Here is a 24,780-nt window from a genome sequence, read left to right on the forward strand (position 1 = left end):
TGATGTGTCTTAGACAGATGTGGCCACTTGAAGGTTTGTTACTTCCTCATGTAGGCTACACTGGAGACGAACCACTTTGAAACAAATAGCCCACAAATATGCATGACATATTTAAATCGTCCTGGCCACATGAGCCAACGTTGATAAAATAAGAGAGAACAAACAAAACGCTCGCGGGAATCGAATCCGCGACAAGCAAATCAAGAAGTGCATTGATAGTCTCGCACATATTCCACTACACTACATCCCAACATGAATGTGTTAATGACAAGACATTGCTGTGATATTTTCTATTGTGGATGAAACCTAACTGTAGCCTACATTTGATTGAGTAGGCCATTAATGACTGATTTCACCATCGGGTTTTATGGTTTTTAACTGCTTCTGTTCAGCCCGTTAATGGTTATGAAAATGTCAGACCTAAGCAAACCATTAAAGCAATAGGCCTACAGATGCTAACCCGTAGGCCTACAGGCTACTCAAGCTTGCTGTTACTGAACCCATACAGTATCCTCACTTCCAAAAATTTAAGCTGATCATTGATTGAACTCAGATCTTGCACACGCACACACACACACACACTTCACTGTTCACAGGGCTTAAATTTCACTGCGGGATTGCGGGTATTGCGCATAATTTGTTCAAATCCCGCAACTCTAGCCATCATAATGCGAGAAATTCCCACATGCACTTTACAGCCTGTTTGATGACAGGCGTGAATCTGTGGTGTGAATGCGGGGCTATTGACCAGACAGATCAACTAGCCTACTGAGTTGAATTGAACATAGACGCGGACACACACTAACACACCCACACACACACAGAACCACTTTGCGCTTGCCGCGCCCTCCCCTCCCCCCCCTCCCCATGTTCTCACTCACTCCGCTACGACCACGAAGACGTTCACTGAAAGTTTCGTTCAGCGGTTGATACGACCTTTGCATCATGCAAACATGTATCGCTGGCTAAAACGTAAGCCTACTGGCATATGTGAAGTTTCACCCGATAAGAGAAAAGCATGTGAATCCGATTCCAACAGCGCAAACAGCAGTGCGAGGCATGCAGTTGGCAATCCGCAGGATCCCACAGGTAGCGACAATGTTACACAGGGGAAACAGCCCAAAGACAAGTTCCAGCCTAACTGGCTCAAAATATATCCTTGGCTCGATTTTCACGACGGTGTAATGAGCTGTTCAGTTTGCAAAATGTATGGCCATGTGCCTTTTACCAGCCGATGTTACAAAACATCAACTTTAAGTCGCCACGCAGATGGTGTATCTCATACAGCCGCAGTGAAAAGAAAGCGTGAGGCTGATTCGGCTAAGAACGCGATGGCTAACGCAATTGAAGTCGCGCAGCTTCAGTCTGAGGAGGAAACGAAAGGCCTTCTAAAAACTGCCTACTTTGTTGCAGAAAACGAATTGGCCAATTCAAAATTTAGCCCCCTAGTTAAATTCATTAAGGAGATGGAGAGTCCTAGTTTCAAACAACTGAACCCAGATAATTATGGAAGTTATGTGAATGATATGGCCTTATCAGAAATGCACTTATCAGAAGTGATTGCAAATACACTTGTGGAAGACATTGACAAGGCTGTGCTGAAAAGTCCTGTGTTTTCCTTGATCTTAGATGAGTCCACTGATATAAGTAATATGAAGCGACTCATCACATATGTCAGGTACATAGATGATAACCTGAAGGTTAAAACAGCACTGTTCAGGAATTCTGAAGTTGTGGATGGAAGAGCAGACACAATTTTTGAGGATGTGAAGCAGTTACTGAGAGAAAAGAATTTGGATGGTAGAAAACTTGCAGCCGTTTGTACTGATGGTGCTGCTGTAATGACAGGATGCCGCCAAGGAGTTGTTAAAAAACTCAGAGAGGAATTCAACTCAGATTTGATAGGGGTACATTGCACAGCTCACCGTCTTGCTCTTGCGGCTAGTGACGCAGCCAGATCTGTAGAAAAGGTGAAAAAGTTTCAGGCAGATTTGAAGTCAATTTTTGTATTTTTCAGCAATTCTGCTGTCAGGAGCAACAAGTTGCATGAATTGCAGAAACAGTTAGAAGAGCCACAACTGAAGTTTACCCAGCCACACACAGTCAGGTGGCTATCAATCCACAATGCTGTGTCGGTGGTGTGTAGATCACTGAAAGCCCTAAGAGATGTCCTGGAGCACATGGCTGCCTCCAACACTCAGGACTCTGACAAAGCCAAAGGTCTACTGATCGCTGTCAGACAGTTCAACTTTGTGGCTCTCTGTCACATGATGAAAGATATCCTTGTGCATGTGGTCATTCTCTCTAAACATTTTCAAAGAGATGATCTGGACTTCTCCACAGTCCAACCAATGGTTGAAGGTACCAAGGAGGCCCTTAGAGAAATTATTGTCCACCCTGGTCCAGCAGAGCAGGAATTCTTCAGGTCTCTTGAAGGCAATAAGTTTAAAGGAGACAAGCTTTTTGACTTCCACACTCAAAAGCCAGCCTTTGATAACATGAAGAGCAGATATGTTGGATCACTGATAGATGAAATTGACAGAAGATTCCCTACTGAAACAATGGATATTTTGTCATGGTTCACTGTTTTGGAACCAAAAAAAGCCATAGTGGCAAAACGGTCCTCTGAGAATTTCTCTCTTTATGGTGCAGAGAAAGTTGAAAACCTGCTAGCACACTTCTCGAGTGATGTGAGTGCAGATGAAGCCCGGTCAGAGTTTGCCATGCTTAAACATATCATGGTTTCCAGCGAGTCATATGCTTCATTTTCTTTTCAGCAGTTTGCAGAGTCTGTGTTGCATGAACATGGCAGTGTTTTCAGTGAAATGGAAAAACTCATCAAGACAGCTATGGTCATACCAGTTGCCAGTGTCTCATGTGAACGAGGGTTCAGCACACAAAACAGAATTAAGACGAAGTACAGAAATTCACTAAGTAACACAAACCTCAACAACCTAATGGTCATTTCTGAGCTTGGCCCTCCCCTTGAGCAGTTTGATTTCAACAGAGCTGTTATCAAGTGGAAAGAGATGAAGCAAAGACAGAGGACAGGGAGAGACTAGCAGAGCATAGAGGCAACAGGAGAGACTAGCAGAGCATAGAGGCAACAGGAGAGACTAGCAGAGCATAGAGGCAACAGGAAAATAGAAGGAAACAAGAAGCTGAAGGAGACATGCATATTGAAGAGAAGGAGAGACAATAAATCACAGCAATTGTAACTTAAGAGAATCAGCAGACTTTTATGTTATGTAAACAAGATGAAAACTAAGTTCATAGCCTACATTCATTGAGTTCTAAGAATAGATTTTTTTCTTTCAAATTTATTTTAGATGAACAGAGAAGCTTGAGGACAGTGACAGAGGAGATGGAGAAAGTACCACAGCAATCTGCAATGGATGTTATGTAGGATGTTGATGTTATTATGTTGTTGTCAAGTTAAATAGCCTACACACGATTAAAAGTTCATGAATTCTAAGGGCAGTTTGGTTCTTTTCTTTTTTCAAATGAAAAGGTAAGACACATGAGAGAAAGTAAAAAAAAATAGTGTATAAAGACAAAAGAGAATATGAACACTCAAACAGCTCAGAGACCTAGAGAACTGTAGTAGTACAGAGAATCCTTAAATTGGTGTGGGTGCCCAAAGAAAAGACCTGATAAAGGCAACCCCCCCCTTCCCCCCCAAATTCTGTAAATCCCCCCTACATGAAGAACCTAAGGGGGGAATTCCCCCCCATTTTGAAAAATGAAATTTAAGCCCTGGTTCAGTAGCATACCCATTGTATTTTGTAAAAGTACCACAGACCCTTGACAGATGTACTTTCAACATATTTAATGTAAAAGAAATACATTCACAAATGATTTCTGCAGTAGGCCTATTAAATACATGGTCATTCACTAGCACCACAAATGGAGGACGAAAAAAAAAAAAAAAAAAAACATTAGGCTCAGGATTCAGCGTTTACAGAAGTGACTATTCAGAAGGCACATGGTGAACACTGTAAACCAGTAGCCTACCAAATACAAAACATTCAGTGTCTTTTCTTATACATTACAGTATGTGTAGCTTTGCAACCTTGTAAGTTGGAACAATGTTACACAACTTTGTTTTAAACAAGGTAATGATTATCGACAGAGACCATAAATATTAGCTTCTGATTGATTGGCTGATAATTATGTTGGCCTATATCAGGACACCAATGAAGTAGATCTGGTAAAAAAAAGTTTTAGCACCATTCCATATGCTCATATCAAATTAGTTAACAAGTTGCCCACCAGCTTTGTGAGAGCTCTGCAAGGGAAAAAAAGTGGAGGAACATTTAGCATTATTAAAGAAAATGAATCGCATAATGGCAAATGTGATTACTTGTTAAACTATACCATCACTACTCTGTATAGCCCCATTCATCCTTTCCACCAGACCATTCATCTGGGGTGGTGTGGGGAACAGAAGCTTCTGTGTATGTCAAGCTTCTCACACAGTGAAAAGTTGATCTGTAATAGAATAAAAAAAGAACATCAGTAAGGAGCAGTGTTTGAAAATGGAAATCTTGACGACAGGACTTATTTGCTGAATTTGACAAGAAACACATGTGCAGGAGTTTGCACACTGTCTCATAACTAAGCAATGGTGACAAGCCGCTGCACAAACCTTATTGACAAATTCCCTCCCCCGATCCGTTAGGAGCCTTTTGGGTGCTCCAAAGGTATAAAAACCAATCCAAAATGCAGGCAGTCACTTCCCTCACACTTTTCGATGTGAGTGGGTACACCTGGGCCCACTTGAAGTTGTCCACCATTACACACATATACCTGAGGCCACTTTTAGTGGGCTTCAGTTTTCCCACCAAATCCATGCCCACCAACTCAAAACTCAAAAAACAGAAAACAATTGTTACGAACAAGTGCACAAATCCAAGTTGACAAATCCATTGTTTGGGCAACGTTGTATAAGTTAAATGTAACTTACTTCGAGGGGAATATAGGCCTTTTTCTCTTTTAGAGTATTCTGCCTGGCCTGGCACTCTGGGCACTCAGAAACCTAAGAAAATCAAAATGATGTCTTGAAGCATTTATGAGGATATTATGTAATTATTACATTTGGCTTTAGTCAGACATAAGTAAGATAGGTCATTGGACCATATACACATCAACTCACCCATTTCCAGATGTCGCGCTCCATGCCAGGCCAGTAGAAACGGCTGATTATGGCAGTGTGGGTCCTCTCCATACCACCATGAGCCCCTTATTACTTGCATGGAAGTCATGATAGACTTCTTCTGCCTCCTTTGGACATGTTACCACCTTTGCAAGGTGCTCAATGCCTTTCCGGCGTCTGCATATATAATGCAGATATCCATCTAAGCATGGAAAAATCAATTTACATTGACTTATTTGATGTTTACAAACTTGTTCAAACAAATTGTGGCCAGAATCTGTAATGTTCACACTTCACACTAAAATCTGCAATTCAAAAATGGGGAAAATAAACATTGGAACTTACCCTTCATAACATAGCTCCCTGCTCTTCTTTTTAAAGTTGCGCGTCTCACTTTGGAGCATTCAACAGGAAATTTGTTTTTCTCCAAAATATCTACCAATTGAGCCACCTTTTGGGGGTCCATCTTCGCAAACTCAATTGATGTCAGGATCTGGCCTGGACTGGTGACATTGTGCCACCCTGGTGGCCATTCTGTGTATTGTTTTCTGTCATGTGCTTTGTGTCTACTTGCCTGTTACCTGTCTTTGTCTCCGCCCCATCTCCTTATTTGGTCTGTGCTTCCTGTCTTGTTAGTTTTCCCTCCGTTTCTGTTTCCTCACCTGTTCCCTGTTATTGTCTCGTTGGTTTCTTCCAGTCCGGTCTTTCTGTTATTTGGTATGTGTATTTCTACCCTCCTGTTTCTCTGTTCCTTGTCGGATTGTCTCTCTGTTCACCCTGTTGTAGTCCTGTCTGTTGGTGAGTTTTTGTCGTAAAATAAAGTGTGTTTTTCTTAATTCTGCCTGGAGGAGTCTTGCACTTGAGTCCGCCTGCATAACCCTGACAATTGACTAAATCAACCTTATCCACCAAACTCAACCACAAAATGGGGGATTATGTAAATGATTTGACTGCAGATGTGCACAATTATCTGGGATTGGGCACACACGGACATCAATAACAACAGAAACATCACAGGTTGTCAAATAATTTATTACAATGGGTCAAACAAGTCACAAGACTGATAGTTGCCAATCACAATTGGGATGATGAAGGCTAACTGAGGGATAATACTATATTATTGGGATAGGACACACATGGAGACAAATCAGAATAGAAACAGCACAGGTCATCATATAACGAAGGGTTACGCAGGTAACCCAGGTTCTGTGAATGAAGGTCAACACACCACAGTATGGGTCATCCTCTCCGAGAGGGTGAGCTGTTAGGAGACAGAATAGCAAATTAACCACTTCCCGCTACGTGCGTGCAATCAGCCTCAGTCTTCATATACAGGTGCATGCACGCCGGCACTTTCTCTTTTTGACAGCTGGCATTATGCCAGTCCCCGAGTGACCTTCATTCACAGAACCTGGGTTACCTGCGTAACCCTTCGTTCTATTTCATATCGGTCAACACGCCACAGTATGAGTCAACAGTGTACCAAATAAAGTCACGAGGGGCAAGTAGGGGGGAACCCATCAGAAGAAAAATGATGACAAAAGACAGATATTCCATTCCACACAAGTCTTTATTGAAAACCAGATCAATCAAATCACCAGGTGTCGAACACCCTGTAGTAACTGAAAAAGGCCCCTAGACAAAATCACAATTGGCTCCCAGCTTGTAGGACAGAGGCAGCCACAGCAGAGGCCACATTGAGGCGGTAAAACCGTGCAAATGTCAATGAAGACATCCAGCCAGCTGCAGCACAGATGTCTCCCAAGGAAGCCCCCTTAAACAAAGCCCAAGAGGCCGCCATCCCCCGGGTGGAGTGAGCCACAACCCCCGTAGGCGGGGCCAGCCCCTGCTTACTGTAGGCCAACTCGATCGCCCTCACCTCCCAATGAGCCAGGCGCTGTTTAGAGACTTTCTGACCACGGTTGGACCCCCCCATAGCACAAAAACAGCTGATCTGTTTGTCTGACAGCCGCAGTGCGATCAACGTAGACCCGTAGTGCCCGGACTGGGCAAACAAGGTGCAACCTAGCAGTGTCATGAGTCATGAGGAGGAGGGGGAAAGAAAAAGCGGAGCTACTTCCTGTGGTCTCTGTGGATTGGGATATGGAAGTAAGCATCCCGTAGGTCCACTGTGGCGAACCAATCTCCGGGACGAACAAAAGTGAGGACTGTTGACAGACGCAGCATCCTGAAGGGGAGGCGCTGTAAGTGTTGATTGAACCTCCTCAGATTGAGAATGGGGCGCAAGCCGCCATCCTTCTTCGGAATGAGGAAATAAGTGGAGTAATACCCCTGCCTTATCTCGTCTGAAGGCAAGAGTGTTACTGCCCCTTTCCCCAAAAGAACAGAAACTTCCTTTGACAAGGAATCGTGCTCGGCATTGCCCTTCAAGACAGTAGGGACAACTCTGCGAAAACATGGGGGTCTGGTTTTGAACTGCAGCCTGTACCCTGACTCCAGGGTGCTGAGCACCCAAGGGCAATGAGTACACTGGCGCCAATGGGCAAGGTGTTGAGGTGTGAAAGGCAACGTCGGAGGCTAGCAACCGTCAGCGACGCGATGCCCGTCCAGGTTGCCTACCACTTGCAGGCCGGACGCTCCTTTGCTGGCAAAAGGGACAATAGGCAGCCTGGCTTGGACCTGCTGTGGCAGCCTGAGCTGGATCTCGCCGTGGACCAGACCAGGTCTGAGGAGCTGAACGAAAAATATACTTGCACCATGTGTGATGTGAACCCGGGTCTACCGCATGTCACTCCAGCGCTAATCCATTACACTACAGCGGTTTCTTATAGGCAATGTAAACCAAAGAGTTTGTTAATCGCAACAGGAATATGTTTCAAACAGTGACTTACTCCCTCTCGAGAGCAGAGGCCCTACTTCAGCAACAATCCCAACAGATTCTGAAAATACTCACGTCACACTTCAGCTTACCGTCTTCAGGAAGCAAAAAGAGAAAGTGCCGGCGTGCATGCACCTGTATATGAAGACTGAGGCTGATTGCACGCACGTAGCGGGGAGTGGTTAATTAGTGCTATTCTGTCTCCTAACAGCTCACCCTCTCGGAGAGGATGACCCATACTGTGGTGTGTTGACCAATATGAAATAGAACATAATTTCTTTAAATGGGACAGACAGATAAAAATAGCATACAGCTCTGAAACACAACTGGGATGTAGACTAAATGGTAATGTAATTGGTTAATAGGATAATGACATTTGTGGGGCATCATAGGCCTCAGCCACCTCAACACAAGCAAAGCAACATCCTAGCCCTTTTGATTGAATGTTGATTGATAGGCAAGGCAACTTTATTAGTAGGCTATAGCACATTCCATTTATAAGGCGATGTACATCATCCGAGAGAACAGCATACAATTAATAATGGCATGAGAGACAATAAAAATCATTTACTAATTACTAATATTTCAAAAACATAAAACACGGGGAAAATCTTACAAATGACATCAAATAAAAATGACATAAAATAAAAATCTTAAAAAAGATGTAGGCCTAGGCCTAATTACAATTGTCATGCAGTAGCGCCTGGTCATCACGACAGACGCTCATCAGAGGACCGCTGCAGTGGGCTATGTGTCATATGCTAATTGAAATAACAGGAAAATATTCAGTAGGATAAGCATACAGAAATACAAATACATAGGCCTAAGTTCGATTAAATACAACAGAAAAATATCCAACATAAAGTTGTAAAACAGTGAGTGCAAATGATACCACGTCATTCGCTTTGTTGTATCCTTCACTTTCACAACAAAGCTTTTGCATTTGTGATGTAACCTAGGCCTACATAATGAAAAGTGGACGAAGGTGATAACCATCACTGTTTGATGTAACCTAAACCAGTGATATGTGATTTGGTAAGTGATTGGTAGCCTAACTCCAATTCAATCTGTCCTTATAGAGCGGAGTTGTCTCTAACTTCACCAGTTTGGTTATTGTGCCTATCTCGCCTAAATGGCAGAGGCAAAGTCTCCAATACGGTGAGATCTTTGATTTCAAGCTCCTAGCGAAACGTGTGTAAAACCTTAACCTTAATACTTTGAAGTAAAGGCCTACTAAATGGCTTGGACAACTGTAGCAAGATAACATGGTAGCCAGTTAACATGGTCATAATAACGTTAGCTGACTTCTTTTAATCGTACAAGTGAGGTAAATGTCACACTTTGCTGCCAGCTGGTTCGTGGCGCAAGCGGGTTGATGACTGGTTATTATGCAGGTGGTCTCATTTAGTAGGCTAGTGGTTCGATACCCACGTAATGTAATATATTGGGAAGTTTTGGTTTTTTTTGGTGGCATATCTATGGTCCAGTGCATGAAGTCTACTACAGACAATTGTTACATTTAAATATGTCATGCATATTTGTATTTGTTCGTCTCCAGTTTATATTTGAAAGTGGCAGATCTGCAAGCGGCCACATCTGTCAAAGACACGTCATCAACGCAGCCAGTTAACATGGGAGCCAGTTGCCATGCAACACCGGTATATGTTAAAAAGAATTATTGTGTTTTAAGGGGGATAATGTTTATTGAAGCATTTGAGAACACATTGGATAAACTTGAAAGCTGACTCCATAGATAAGACTAGCAATTGCATTGTCCATGACCTAGCAGTTCCAAGGCAAGCATTTTAACATTTAAAGATATGGCAAGCCATTTGCACTGGATAAACTTGAAAGCAGAGGAAAGATTGATTAGGCTACTTACCATTGTGTTTGCATCCATGGAAGCCGTTTTAATATTTAAAGTTATGGCAAGCCATCTGCAATTAGAATTATGCCTAGAAGCAATGAAACTACAGATATTGATAATAAACTAAATATATAGTTCAATTTCCTGTTCAAATTTGTCTTATCAATCAAAAACAGCCATTCATGCATTCGACCCTTGGTTTGGGCATTTGATTATAAAAACAAAGTACCGTTTTGGTACGGCACCATTTTAAAAGTATTGATTTAGCACCGGTATCGGATAAACCCCAAACGATACCCAACCCTAATAACAAATAACAAAAGCAATGTGTTGTCCCTATGGGACACCACGGCAAGAACGGCATTGAACTGCTCCCAGGACAAGTAGTTACTGAAGACCTGCCCATCACCCAGTCGCAGTTCTTGGACCAAACGGTGATAGGCACCCAACTTCTGGCGCAAGTGCGGTCACACCCTAAAAGAGTGTCTTTGGCACTACTGAAGATGGCGCATGTACAGATAAGAAATAGCAATACGGCCCAGTCATGTCTGTGTCACTCTGAATGAGAGCAATGGTGAGGTCAAACCGACCTGTAGGCTGTTTATAGACTATATTATAGGTCACCTGTAGCCTATTTAGAGGCACCTATTATGTAACAATGATCACAGCTGTAAAGTGTGTGTTTGTGTTGGGTGGTCTATCACAATGATAGCAATGATATTTTGATTTTATTTGTTTTGAAGGTAATTAGAAGTTATCGAAATGAATATACTTCCATGTCAAATTTTCAGGATATGGTCACTTAATTTCAATATTACACATAGTGGCGATGGTAGCCTTGTGTAGCAGGAACATGCACAGGCTTGTTGAGGGACCATTGCTCTTACCTGAAAAAAGGGCACCCCTCCCCCTTCTTGTGCCAGAGGCCATTTAATACGTCACTCTAAAATCCAAAAACAATGCAATTGCACAAAGTAAAAAGGGAATTCCGGCGATTTTTCCACATAGATCTCAGGCCTATCGGCATCAGAATTGCCAGGTCTCGAGACAAAAACAAGTAATGGGGTCCCTAAAAACAAGCCCAAACCAAACATCTTTTCTCAACAGAACCCTCGAAACGGTAATAAAATAATACTGTATCAATAATGTGTGAAGATTCTTGTATCATTCTGACAAGTAGTCAGGGTCCTATTTGCCCTCTCGGGACTTATTTTCTGATAATGACATGCAGACGATATGTTATACCTTACTTCTCACTTACTGTCAATGTGTTGATTTGACTTTCAGTGTAAATTGGAATTGCACCTGTTTTGCCCAGTGGTCTGTAACCTATGATTGTGCTGTTGTGTGTGTGTGATGGACTCTTTGGAGAGGGGCATTTAAGGACAATACTAGCCACTAAGCCAGCTACACCTCCGCTGGGAAAACAACAGACAATAAAGTCCACTCATCCAGATCAACCACTCTCTCTGCATTGTTCTTTAGTGTCTGTTCATTCTCCTCTCCTCCTCTCTCTAGTGTCTGTTCATTCTCCTTTCCCCCTTATTTAATGTCTGTTCATTCTCTAGTCCTCTCTAGTGTGTTCATTCTCCACTACTCTCTTTAGTGTCTGTTTATTCTCCTCTCCTCCGCTTTCTCTAGTGTCTGTTCATTCTCCTCTCCTCCATTCTCTCTAGTGTCTGTTTATTCTCCTCTCCTCCTCTCTTTAGTGTCTGTTTATTCTCCTCCACTCTCTCTAGTGTCTGTTCATTCTCCTCTCCTCCTCTCTTTAGTGTCTGTTCATTCTCCTCCACTCTCTCTAGTGTCTGTTCATTCTCCTCTCCTCCTCTCCTCTTTAGTGTCTGTTCATTCTCCTCTCCTCTCTCTAGTGTCTGTTCATTCTCCTCTTCTCCTCTGCTCTCTCTCTAGTGTCTGTTCATTCTCCTCTTCTCCTCCACTCTCTCTCTAGTGTCTGTTCATTCTCTTCCACCCCCCCCCCCCTCATGTCTTAAGGTTATAACTCTAATCTTCATACCAATAAAGGCTATTGGAATAACGTCAAACTTTCAACTAGCTGACTGCTTCTCTCTCTCTCATACACAAAAACAATTACAGACACACACACACGCAGACACAGACACACACACACTAACGCTGCAGTTCCTACTCAGGAGCTAGCTAGGTAAATGTCAGTGAATGCCATGTGTGCTGATACAGGCTAAATCTATCCTCCTCATTCTGCCTCTATACAGGTACACACACACAGTTCACAAAATGACAAACTGTACACACACACACACACATGTATTACTGCGTCTGTATCTCAGGGTTTGTGTGCGTGAGAAAGAGGAGGGAGGTGTATTACTGTGTCTGTCTGAGTCTCTGGGTTAGAGTACACACACATGCATACAATACACACGCACACACATGCACGGACACACACAGACACCACACTACACACACACACAAGACACTCACATCATACACTACGCACGTACACGCACATGTACGGACACACACACACACAGACACTCACACACACACTACGCACGCACATGCCTGGAAACACACACAGACACACTTTGTTGCCTCACCAGAAAAGCAGCTTTAGTGCTTACCAGAAAGAAATAAGGGTAAACTGTGTTTTTGTTTATTCTCATAAAGTAGATACGTAAGTGTGTGTGTGTGTGTGCTTTTGGAGGAATCCCATCACATTGACCTTTGACCCCTGGGGAGTCTGTAACTAGTGTTCATATTCCTCTCATGTTGATCATGTAGGACAGCCCTCATGGCTTTGGAATACAATGGATTTAAGGATTGGACACGAGTAGGCAAAGTGAGCAATGCAAAGAGGCAGCAAAATACATGCAAAGCCCTCAGTTCGGATGACAAAGTATTTAGGCTTCAGTGCTTGTGTGTGTGTGTGTGTGTGTGTGTGTGTGTGTGTGTGTGTGTGAGAGAGAGAGAGAGAGAGAGAGAGAAAGCATGAGCCCGCCTTTGTTGTGGTCATCTTATTGTAAGTTTGGAAACTTTAATGTACTACTCTAAAAACAAAATGAGAAGTGTATTAAATGACACAGACAGGTAGGGAGGAAGGCAGACATGGAAACTGATCTAATCAGGAGACTGATTTAGGATTGTTTATGGAGTCACTTGTCTCAGACTGTTGTCCATTTTCTCCACCTCATCACAGATAATTAGTCATCATCTCATATCTGGAGTGGGTTCCCTCACACACACACACACACACTTTACATCCCATCATTACACATCTGGAGTGGGCTCATGTTGCTCTCAGTCACAGGCAGACATCTGTCTCCACGGCGACCATTCAGCTCCTGTCAGATGGCAGCATGTGCTGATTCCTCACTTATGTTGCTGCGGAAACGACAGCCACTGTCAATTTAGAGCCCTCTCATGATCACATAACAATACACACTTATCTCACAGCACACAGCAGGAGACACATGTATGACACACACACACACACACACACATTCGTCTCATATCACAGCTGGAGACACGTGTATGAGACACACACACACAAAATAAAAGGCAGTCAGAAAAAAGAATGTGGAAGAAACAGAGACAAATAGGGCAGGGGGAGAAGGAGGAATGTGGCCGTTTGCATTATTCATGAGTTTGTGTTCTCTCTAATGTAATAAAGGCTCATGAATATTAATGCAGGATACCTGGGAGCATCAGACTGTGTGTTTGAAGCAGGTGTGACAAAGGTGTGGTGTGAAAGCATTCTCCCTCAAGACACACAGCGTGTGAAATACAAAGCACTGTGTGTGTGCATATGTTTCTGTGAGGATGTGTGTGAGTGTGTGTGTGTGTGTGTGAGAGGAGGTCAAGAGGCAATGTACTGGGAGACTAAGATTTTGACCTGTTTGTGTGTGTGTGTGTGTGTGTGTGTGTGTGTGTGTGTGTGTGTGTGTGTGTGTGTGTGTGTGTACACAGCAAGACAGTTGAGCCTCCTTTGACTCATCTAATAGTGTGGCCTTCACATCTTCGCAGCTCTGTTCGCCTCTCTAATGACATACTTAAATGGCAGTGTTTGCTGTCATTAAACGCCATTAAACTTTTTTCGCTCAGAGTTCAACATTGCTGCCTGTTAAAATGTCATTTCCTTATATCAGGGTATTTGGCGCCACCACATGGCAGCCTATATTATTGCTTTCATCACAATGGCCAACTGCAAGCAGAGACTTTCTGAGGAGACACCACTCAAAAAATCCTCCATAGTAATGGGTTATAGTTTATAATGCCAATATGGCAGTTGTCTACACATATCAGCCCCTTCCGAGGCAAAAAGTCGACGTGTGAATACATTGTGCCAATCATGTGTGATCTCCCTGCTGGAGCGAGGTTGGTGTCGTGAAGCCTTTTGCACGCGCAGTTCTGCCCAAAAAAATGCCAGATAAGCGCCTAAAATGTGTTGCAATATGGCCACCGAGTGTATGGACTTGCCTAAAAGGACTTTGCCGCAAGCAAAAGAATGTCACTAAGAGGGTGAGAGAGGGGTAATTATAAAAGAGGGCTGTGAGCTAGAATTGTGTTTGTGTCATGTTATTTAATAAACTTTTATGTATTTATTTATTTATAAAATACATAGACTCTGGTTTCTGGTGTCTTTTGGGATGTGACAGGTGTTGTTGTGACCTCTACATCTCCCTGTCAAATTAAGAGTGCTTATCCTCCCATCAAGCTTGTGCTCACACGACACCTGGTCTCTCATTGGCAGCTCACACAACACCTGGTCTCTCATTGGCAGGTGTTATATGGTAACTGGCTATCATGTTAACTGGCTGGACGGCTGACTTTGCCTCTGGAGTTATCGTAACTGCCCCCTTCTGTTGCAGACGTGGGCTTTTAGAAAACATATGATTTAGGTGGTTGGATGACTTGTCCCTTAACAGTGTAGGCTATCAGGCATCTACATGTACAGGCTAGGCTTTTAGAAAATATATGGATTAGGTGGTTTCTTAATGGTGGAGGCCAAAATGTATGATTTTGTGGTGTTTGGTGTGTTTGACCACGAAGCAATACCTGACAAATTAAGTTAGTTTTGCCTTTATTTGACTGAATCCGCCCAGAAAGAAAGACAGAGTGCTTGTAGCATATAGCCATAAAGGAGAACGATGTCCAACTTGAAATGCAATATAACACATGTGGAATAATCATTTATGTATGTACAGTATGTACGTAGCCTACTTGACGCCTCAACAGTAATATGCATCTGTAATTTGAGAGGTTAAATTTCAGTGTGTTACCCAGCTTTTTAATATGCTTTTTAAAGCTAGGGTTGGATCAAGGATAATTTAACCATATACAATAACCTATTATAGGCTAACCTATTTAAACTTACATGTCATTTTACTTTGAATTGGGCTGAAATTTCTCTAAAGTCGGCCTTTCTAGGCTTTGTACATATGAATAAACAGTGTTGATCAACATAAGCATACCAATCACAAGGTGTTTGACATAAACGTAGGCACATAAAATCCACGTTGCTTCCGTGTTCTGAGTGTGGTTATGTCCCAATCAAAACCTGTCAGTGTGACTACCAATGGAAGTCATAAGCTTACATAGAATTTTGAAGTAGGGATAGGCAAAGCGAGGCTTAGAGAAACACTGAAACGTTTGAAGCTTCGAAACAATTCCGACACCTCAGAGCTGTTAAGGTGAAACAAAGCTGTCAAATGCTTTGTATCGGAGATGTAGTCTTTAAAGTCCATAGATATATACTGTCTATATTTTACAATAGTTCTATGCCTGATATTTTTAATGTGTCACAACTTCCATGAGCTGCCTCTTTATAATGCATAGCCATGGGGTACCTGGGATCAGCTGTTCTAATAGCGTATTTATGTTCTGCCAACCTTGTCTCCAGTTTTCGTTTCGTTCTTCCTATATCGAAGCAACCACATGGACATTCAAACCTGTAAACAACATAAGTAGTATTGCAGTTAATAAAACATTGTATCTTATACTCTTGACCTGTTGTTATGTCTATAAAATAATTTGTCTTTGTCATATTTCCACAATGGTTACAGTTTCCACATTGGTGGTTACCTCTTGTAGTATCTAGCATGTTTTAGTCTGTACTGGAGGAAGGTGGCTCTTAGTTTGTCACTCAGAGTTGTGGCTCTTTTGAAGCTGATAGTAGGAGCACCAGGAAGTGCTTTCCTGAGAGAGACATCACTAGTTAGTACAGTATATCTCAATTCTTTTAGTATATCCCAATTCTATTTAATTATTTGTTTAATTTTGTATGCTTCGCTACTGTATTGGGTCACAAAGTACACTTGATTTGAGCCCTGTGTTCTGTTTTTAACTAGTAGTTGTTGTCTAGTGAGATTGTTAGCTTTATTGTAAGCTGAAGCTATTGTTTTACAATTATATTCTCTTTTTCTAAACCTGCAGGCCATGTCTTTTGCATTCATTTCAGTCTTTTTTAGAATCACAGATACGCCTTTGGAATTGACCAAAAGGAATATTTTCAATTAACCATGATGGATGGAAACCATCTGCCTAAGTATCGTGTTACAGTCTGTAGGTTTCCTGAAAATAGATGTATGTAGATTTCCATTACCATCTTTAGAGATTTCAAGATCCAGAAAATTCAATATGGGTTGAAAATTCAATATGCTTGAACGCTTAACTTCAAGTTGGAATTAGTATTATTTAGATAACAATGGAACGATAAAAGTTCAAGCTCTGATCCAGACCATATGAGAAAAATGTCGTCTATATATCTGCCCCACCATACAATCTTTTCAACATATGCATTCAGGCTGGAGTAGAGAAAAGTCTCTTCCCAAAAACCCATAAATAAGTTAGAATAGTTTGGTGCAAAGCAGGCACCCATTGCCGTACCTTGATTTGTTTGTAAAACTGGTTCTGAAAAAGAAACACATTGTTATGAAGAGTCCATTCTGCAAGTTGTAGAATAAATGCAACAGGGGGCATCTGTTCAAACGGTCTGTTCTCAACATCCATTGTCACTTGAATACATTTATTTTTCTCTCCTTTTTATGTTTGCACCCTCTCTATATACGATATGTTCTGTGCCCTGGCAGGCAGATCTCTCTCTCAAATAGTTGGTCACAACAACATTTGTGGTTTGGCTACATGCGGCGGCTTAGCAGGCGGCACCTATCTGCACCACATACTATGCAGTTTCTATAGTCTTGGTCACGCAGTTTGTTGCAGATATTTTCTTCACACATTTTGCACAAACATGATTATGTTTGATCAACACTTAATAATACATTTACAACACACATTTCTTATTTAAAATATCATTGTTTTCCAAACATGATTATATGTATGATTATACTCAAAACATTTTCATTTGTATAGCATGAATACTTTCATAGCAAGAATACATTTTATATTCAAGCAGGGTTTATATTTTTCATAGCATGACTCCATTTTGCTTAAGCGAGGTTATATTTCAATCACACTTTAGTCAGCTCAATTTTGCTATTACTGGTCTACGTGGATTTCAAAAGGCATATGCTTTGTCTTCTCTTTATTACTTTGAATATGTATTGTATTTTTATTCTAGCAAAGTATGGTATACAAAAACACACATTTCAATCTTGTTCCAAGGCCTCGTGGCAGCATTGTTAGGTCCATTTCTGTGCAAATTTACTTAAAAAGAAACAGACTCATCAAACACAGCTAATGAGTATTACAACAATATTACAGCATGAGTTATGATACTTATATACTTATGCTACTTACAGTTGTCACTTGTGATTCTCCTCTTGCAATTGAAACAAAGCATCAATGCAACACAGCAACCCAGAGCCACAACCAAACCAAGCAGCACAGTATTTAGGGGTTCAGCTGTAATGAACCAGAGCAACGATGTCGTATTTAAAACAGTATTATTAGCAGTACTGAAGCAATGAAACCTGTTCTCTCATTGTGATGAACACTGTTTCAGATGTTATGCTGATATGTAAAGGTTATGTAAGATATTATATTGGCTTTTTAAACAATTCATAAAAAGTCAAAGTAAAGTCAGTCGGTAATACCAAAAGCACAGCAATCCTACTAAGTCCAGATAATGCCTTCACTTTATAAAAACCGAATCAGCAACTTCACGCCTAAATAACTGTTTACCTCACAATTATGTGTATGGTAAAATGAACAATAACTTACTGATAGCAAGTGCTGTTCCATTGCCAAACAGTATGTGTCCATTTGTGGCTATGCCGCAGTAGTAGGTTCCAGCATCAGAGATGTTGACGTCCTTCTTTGGGAGACTGTAGACACAGCGACCCTCACACGGCCCGGTCCAGTTCTTGTTGGTGTAAATGACCTCTGGATGGGAACCTCCTGAGGCGGGTCTAAACCAGAACACTCTGAGATCTTCTTCTTCAGTTCTGCTCTCAGCCAGCACCACACACTCCAGCGTCTCTGAATCTCCCGGGTAAACTGGGTCTGGTAGTGCGGCCTGGACCACTTCTGTAATGGTGGACCTCAGCTGATCTTTTTGTGAAAAAAGAATTTCACAGATACACAAACATCAATTATAGTATGTATTTAGGAAGCCCTCGATGTGATTTCAATCTCATGACAATATTCTATTGGTAGGGGGTACCCAAGTGAAAAACAAAACTTTGTATAAAATAACTGAATCTGATTATGGGCTTGGATTACTGCTGTAACAGTGTTTTAATTGATTTTCGCCTTGATTTCACACAGTACAGTATGTCAAAGATTGAATACACTTAAAACATATCTTCACTTTTTTGGACTTAATTGCTATGAAAATTTCATGGTAATGAGTTTAATATACCACTGGTTAAAAATCAACAAAAATCAATTTGAAAAAACTGATCTTACCTTTTACAATCAAATATGTTGCTTTTCCATGTATGCGTCTCCATACATCTTTAGTATAGGAACCTTCATGAGATGACAGAATATTTACTATAGATAGGTAGGATGATGTCAATTCTGGTCTGACATGCATGTTGAAATGCTCATTACTGAATCCATCTAAAAAGACATTAAAGTTGAATCCATAAATTATTCCAATTGATTGTGCAGGTTGTCCAATATTTTGCTTAAACCAAGTAATAGTCTTGTCTCTGTCGTATTCTGAGAGAACCCATTCCAAAGTCACATTAGTCCCAATCATGGCCTCTAGAATAGGCTGAGAAACACCTGTAGTTTGTACTGGAACTGCAAAACAGAGTAGTTATTGCTTAAATTATTGTAACGTTTTCCGGTTTCAGGACACAGAGCTTCGTTCAATGCAAGCTTTATTCGAGATTGAGGGCAGGGACACAGACACAGAACACAATACACACGGAGCAGGTCAAGTACACACACACGCTACACACCCCACACAAAGAGGATCACACACGAGGGAGAACTAAAAGGGAAACATGTTACAATAAAGACGCTAACATTACACTCAAAACTAAGGAGAAATACAGACATAAACCCAAATGTTCGCTCCCGCATCCCAGCATGCCCTGCGTGGGAGAACGCTAACAATGTCTGGTGCTGCAACGTTACACAGCTCCCCCAACAAGCCATTGCCGTCCTCGGCAATGACCACGAGGTAGCCTCATGTTAACGTCGGCGCGCGTCGCCCGCCACTCAGTCCAGTGCGACAGTACCGCCAACTCACGTGGGGTGCACGCCACACGAGCTCACTCAACGGGGAGCCACGCTGCTAGCAATCCAGTGCGGGCGTGCTAGCAGCCACGTGGCCGACCCGCTCGTCACCAGCTCCCTCTCAGCAGCCGCCCTCAGGCTGCACTTTCCGCGGCACTCCTCCTCTCCTGGCAGGGCCCTAGGTGGCCTTTCCAACCGTCGACACTGTACCAAGCACCGGGGTTCGAGGGGGGTCAGATGAAGCTGCACCAACGCCGCTCCGCTCCGTCGATTCACCGACCAGGACAAACAGCCACCGACTCCGCAGCAACCGGACCAAGCTGAGCTCTCCCGCTGCAGCTACCGTCTTCGGCGTCCCTCCTCGTGTTGCCTCCTCGCAGAGCTGTCCTGCTCTGCTCCCGGCCCGTTCCACTCCCTCGCGGCCTCAGCGAAGGCACGACCCCCGAGATGGCCATGCTATCGAATTCCACACAACAAACTTCTTTTTTTTTTTTTTTTTTTTTTAAAGACGCCGGCCAACAGGCCAACTAGAACAGGCGCCCACACAGCACACACACCCAAAAGTCACAGCCCACACAACAAGTCACACACTTGAGGGCCCCCACCCTCTTTCCCACCCAAAAGTCAACGCACTCCTCCCGGTTCCAATACGGCGTGAACCAGACGCGTCCGCCCAGGCTTCCACTCCGCTCCTCTAGCTCTCCGGCGACAAAAGGGCCCCGTCTCGGGCAGACCAGTAGCCGGGCCGTCGAAGAGGGTCGGAGGTGAGCTGCCAACTCACGCACGTGTTCCCCCGGCGGGGGCAGCCGCTCCGGGCCCTCTCCGACTGGCGTTGCTGGCTGCGCGGTTCCCGCACTGCTGCCGTCCTCCCTGTCGCTAAGTTCTCCGCCCTCGTCCGTCACCGGCTCGAACTCCTCCAGGTGGCACAGCTCCAGCAGTCGCCCGGGGTCTCCTGAGCTGAGCGGAGCCAAGCTTTAATCACCGCGCCTCATCTCCTCTCCCTCCTCCGGCGAGCCTTGGTGCGCCGTTTTGGAGCCCTTACAAGGGCTGGTTGCGGTGGGAGCTCAGACAGCCCCCGCCCCGGGGTCAGGTAGCCTGCCCCCAGGATAACTCCCGGGACGAGGGCAACTCCGCCACACGGTCCCATAACAGAGGCCTCCATTGCTTTCACTTCTGACGCCACTGTAACGTTTTCAGGTTTCAGAACACAGAGCTTCGTTCAATGCAAGCTTTATTCAAGATTAAGGGCAGAGACACAGACACAGAACACAATACACACGGAGCAGGTCAAGTACACACACACGCTACACATACAGGGGTGGACGCAGCCCCCCACACAAAGAGGATCACACACGAGGGAGAACTAAAAGGGAAACATGTTACAACAAAGACACTAACTTTACACTCAAAACTAAGGAGAAATACAGACATAAACCCCAAATGTTCGCTCCTGCATCCCAGCATGCCCTGCGTGGGAGAACGCTACGCAATGTCTTGTGTGCCGACGTTACACTATGTTGGTACAACGTTTCATACAAATATAACAAAACATGGCATTATTGCAGAACTGAGTTTTTCCACTTACCTATGAAAGTCCAAAAGGACACAGAAACACTGAGAATTACCATTTTCACTTCAGGCCCCATGCAAATCATGATTCTGTTTCACTGTTTCACAGTGAAGCTCACAGTGTGTGGCCGATGTTTAAATACAGGCATAGGTGAACAGGTACACACACACACACGAAGTTGACGAACCTCAGAAAAGGGAGACCACATAATACATAATAAACAGAAATGTGTTCAGCACGACTACCTATCCTCTCATATTAGCTTCAATATTTAATGTTTTAGAACACTATGTTCTGTGGGGCGAGTAAAAAAGTTTAAAAATGAACTGTGATTGTTATCCTTTATTCATAAAGTTTATAAGTACACCATATGGGGCCACCGCATTGTGGCACCAGAATCATGACGCTTTGAGATCTGAAAGTGGGTTTCATGCCCTTATCAAGGAGGTATTTGATCACCCCGCAGCTGACAGAGACGTTGACATTCTATTGTGTGAGCTTCGACAAGGAGGACGTTCTGCTGCGGATTATGCTGTAGAGTTCAGGATGCTGGCTGCAGGCAGCGGATGGGATGAAGTAGCATTACTGACCATATATCGTCTGGGGTTAAATCCTGAATTACAAGCAGAATTAGCCTGTTGTGCGTAATCTGGATCGCTACATACGACTGTCCATTTCCATTGACAATTTGCTGCACGAACGACGGCCTGTTTGAGCATCTGTATTTTCTGCTCTGTCCACTCCTGAGCCTGAGCCTCTCCCGGAGCCGATGCAACTGGGCCGAACACCGTTATCCCGGGAGGAGAGACAAAGATGCTTACAGCAGTGTTTATGTTTGTACTGTGGAGAAGCTGGACATCAACTTCGAAACTGCCCTACATGTCCCAAGAACCCTTCAGCTGTCAGCACAGGGGTAAGAGTGACTGTTTTGCACAATGTATCACATCAACGGTTAACTCTACATAGTATTATACCTACAGTATTAGACAAGGGTGTAAGTTTGGTCTGAGCTTTCGTGGGGACACTACCCTCTGGCCAAAAAAAAACAAAAAAACACAACTCTTTCACCAGCCACTATAGATATATAAAATGATTAAAATGTGCTACTGTCCAACTATCCATGATTAAAATGTGCTACTGTCCAACTTGATCTAACTATACTGTGTAGCCTACATAATCTGATTTTAATATGTACAGATATGTAGGCTATATTTAACATTTACCATTTATTTTCTATTTGGTCTGTTATGAAATCATGCATTGACCCATTTAAGCACAGCTCAGTTTTAAGAAACTTAAAGGAATTATCCGGAGTAAAATGCACTTTAGACCGATTTACGGATGATTGGGAGTGATTGGGAGTACATACGTTGAGTTGACATCCAAATCAATTTCATCAAGCCAGTACCAAGTCGATTGCCAAAAAAAAAAAACCATAGTCCAGTCCATACAACTTCATTTCAATTTCAAAAGAAATACTGGACTATGTTTTTTTTTTTTTTTTTTAAACGGCGAAGAAATTGTGAATTTCCAGAGCACACTTGGCAATCGACTCCTACGGACTTTCCCCTTAAGGTGGCAGCAAAGATGGCAACATTTCCGGAAAGGTACTGGCTTGATGAAATTCATTCTGGACTCTCTATCCGACCACATAAAGACCTCGGGATACTTCGGTTTCCCTCTACTCACTACCACGTAAGTGCAATGTTGTTTGGAACTGTAGAAGAGGTATAAAAATAGCGTTTTGTAGCGGCGAAATAATATGCCCTTCTCACTTCCACGCTAACGAGCTTTGACTAAAAACGGTAACATCGAACTTTCTCAAAACACATCCGAATGACATGATTTGGATGTCAACTCAACGTATGTACTCCCAATCATCCGTAAATCGATCTAAAGTGCATTTTACTCCGGATAATTCCTTTAAATACATGCATGTTTAGCATTTTGTGAATGTAGGCTTAAATCATTAAGCCTACATTGACAGACTCTTAACCGTGAGCTGCCTGTATATTCTCTGATTCTAATATTTACAGATATCTAGGCGATGTAAGCACAGCTCAGTTTTAAGAAATGCTTAAAGGAATACGCCACCCCTCGGTGAAATAGGGTCTCTCCCCGCAGTCCCTAGAGTTGGATGAGTGAGCCAAAGCGTTTTATAGCCGACCCAGCCATTGTCCTAATCTAGAAACGGCCCGGTTAGCTTTAGCTTAGTCGCTGTAATCCGGCGCTGCCAGCTAGCATGTCATTGCAAAAGTGAATCAAATAACTCAAGATTTTTTATAATTATTTCTCGTAACCTGTACATTCACATCGAGTACAAATATCAATGCAAATGAACACGAAGGGATTTACTAGACCAATTTAGATTTGGAACTATTTTCGGGCATAGCACCGGCAAAGCACCGCTGCCAGGCAAAGACATCACGCAGCATCTGAAAGCCCATGGTATTAGAAACCAACTATGTTTATGTAAACAAATAAAGAGCAGGAAATTGGCCCATTATCAAAATAGAAAATAACCATTGTTGGCACGGCTGTAAAATCCACTTATAGATTTGACTCTGTGGCAACAACAAAAAAAGTTTAATCCATGTTCTCATCTGTCATATCAGCTGAAGTGAACACACACGCATTATGTTACGGCCATGCATACAAGGTGTAATTACCAGCAAAAATAACTTTTAAAAACGATTTTGAAGTAATAACATGGATAACAAGTAATAATAACATAAAAAGACTTGTTTTTACCTCAGATGATCCAGTAGTTTCTCCTTTAGACGACGTCAAGATCAACGATGCATAGTGCTTCCTGCTGTTTTTCCTCTAGTGGAGGGAGACGTCAACTCTTGATTTTTCCTTCATGTAGTAAAATAAATTCGCGCCACAAATCCCTTAACCAATCATATCGCCAGAAAGCCTATGATGTGATGTTTTTGAGGAAGTTTTCATTGATAAAATTGGTTGGGGTATGGCTGAGTTATTAGACTGAACGTCATCGGTACTGGGGTACCGAAATTAGAGCGTGCGGTCTGCAAAGGGTCACACCATTGAACAGCACCTGAATGACATCAGCCAATCAACATTCACACTCATCAGTTGCCAAGAATCAGAATGCCGAGACATTCAGGGGAACTTCTTTGTTTACTATTTTTCCTTCATCATTAAGTCTATCATATTTATATTTCACCCATTAGTATTCTTCTCTACAAATGTCTAATTGCCCCAGAATTTCAAAAAGTTTTCAGGTGTACTCTTTTAGGAAAGCCCTTCATTTTATTGTCAAATGTATGCTTGGAGTTTTTCTTATGTGTTTGCCAATACACATTTTCACCATGTGAATGTGACTGGCCAACATGTAGGATTGACAGTGGCTCAGTGGGATAATGCCTTGTACTGGTGATCCTTAGGTTGAGAGTTCAAATCCCACTTGAAGCATTAGTGTTAGAATACTGTTGGGTTGTGGATGTTAGCATACTACAATAGAATGCTGTTGGGTTGTGGAGGTTAACACACTATAACATTATAGCTACTTGTCAATATGGACTTGTAGTGAAAGGCAAGTATAACTGTATAGGCTGTTTATCTTATTGACTCACTTATCTTATTGACACAGCTGTAGCCTATAATTATTATAATTATTTGTTATTTTTATAATATTTGTCATTTCTTATACATATTTAGTCGGCTCTTCCACTTGACAGAACAACTCTGTATCAGTT

At 42.5% G+C, this 24,780-nt stretch overlaps 1 protein-coding gene and 2 long non-coding RNA genes across 4 annotated transcripts; all 3 read right to left on the reverse strand.

Moving 5' to 3' along the window:
* Nucleotides 1-3,876: 3,876 nt before the first annotated feature.
* LOC121714003 lies at nucleotides 3,877-6,049 on the reverse strand. 2 transcript variants are annotated; one of them, XR_006033001.1, is made up of 6 exons: nucleotides 5,501-6,049; nucleotides 5,156-5,357; nucleotides 4,967-5,038; nucleotides 4,649-4,869; nucleotides 4,378-4,491; nucleotides 3,877-4,288 (listed from the first exon to the last, which is right to left on the reverse strand). It is a non-coding gene; the product is annotated as an uncharacterized LOC121714003 (long non-coding RNA). The 2 variants fall into 2 exon arrangements; XR_006033000.1 differs by having other exon boundaries at nucleotides 4,649-5,038.
* A 6,873-nt stretch (nucleotides 6,050-12,922) lies between these two features.
* On the reverse strand, nucleotides 12,923-16,015 carry LOC121714005. Its single transcript, XR_006033002.1, has 3 exons — nucleotides 15,919-16,015; nucleotides 15,726-15,785; nucleotides 12,923-13,218 (listed from the first exon to the last, which is right to left on the reverse strand). It is a non-coding gene; the product is annotated as an uncharacterized LOC121714005 (long non-coding RNA).
* Nucleotides 16,016-16,826: 811 nt separating this feature from the next.
* LOC121713997 lies at nucleotides 16,827-24,115 on the reverse strand. The gene is made up of 5 exons (XM_042099121.1): nucleotides 23,810-24,115; nucleotides 18,706-18,861; nucleotides 18,019-18,348; nucleotides 17,596-17,700; nucleotides 16,827-17,502 (listed from the first exon to the last, which is right to left on the reverse strand). The coding sequence occupies exons 2-5, from the start codon at nucleotides 18,833-18,835 to the stop codon at nucleotides 17,408-17,410; spliced, it is 660 nt and encodes a 219-aa protein (XP_041955055.1). The 5' UTR covers nucleotides 18,836-18,861; nucleotides 23,810-24,115; the 3' UTR covers nucleotides 16,827-17,407.
* Between the last annotated feature and the right edge of the window lie 665 nt (nucleotides 24,116-24,780).

Source organism: Alosa sapidissima, chromosome 7 (assembly GCF_018492685.1).
Source record: "Alosa sapidissima isolate fAloSap1 chromosome 7, fAloSap1.pri, whole genome shotgun sequence".
NCBI lineage: Eukaryota > Metazoa > Chordata > Actinopteri > Clupeiformes > Clupeidae > Alosa > Alosa sapidissima.

Coding starts and splice junctions, on each gene's coding strand:
- LOC121713997 (XM_042099121.1), bottom strand. CDS start 18,835: ATGCATGTCAGACCAGAATTGACATCATCCTACCTATCTATAGTAAAT. Junction 17,701..18,018: donor TGGAACAGCACTTGCTATCA/GTAAGTTATTGT, acceptor GGTTCATTACAG/CTGAACCCCTAAATACTGTG. Junction 17,503..17,595: donor GAGAATCACAAGTGACAACT/GTAAGTAGCATA, acceptor TTTCTTTTTAAG/TAAATTTGCACAGAAATGGA.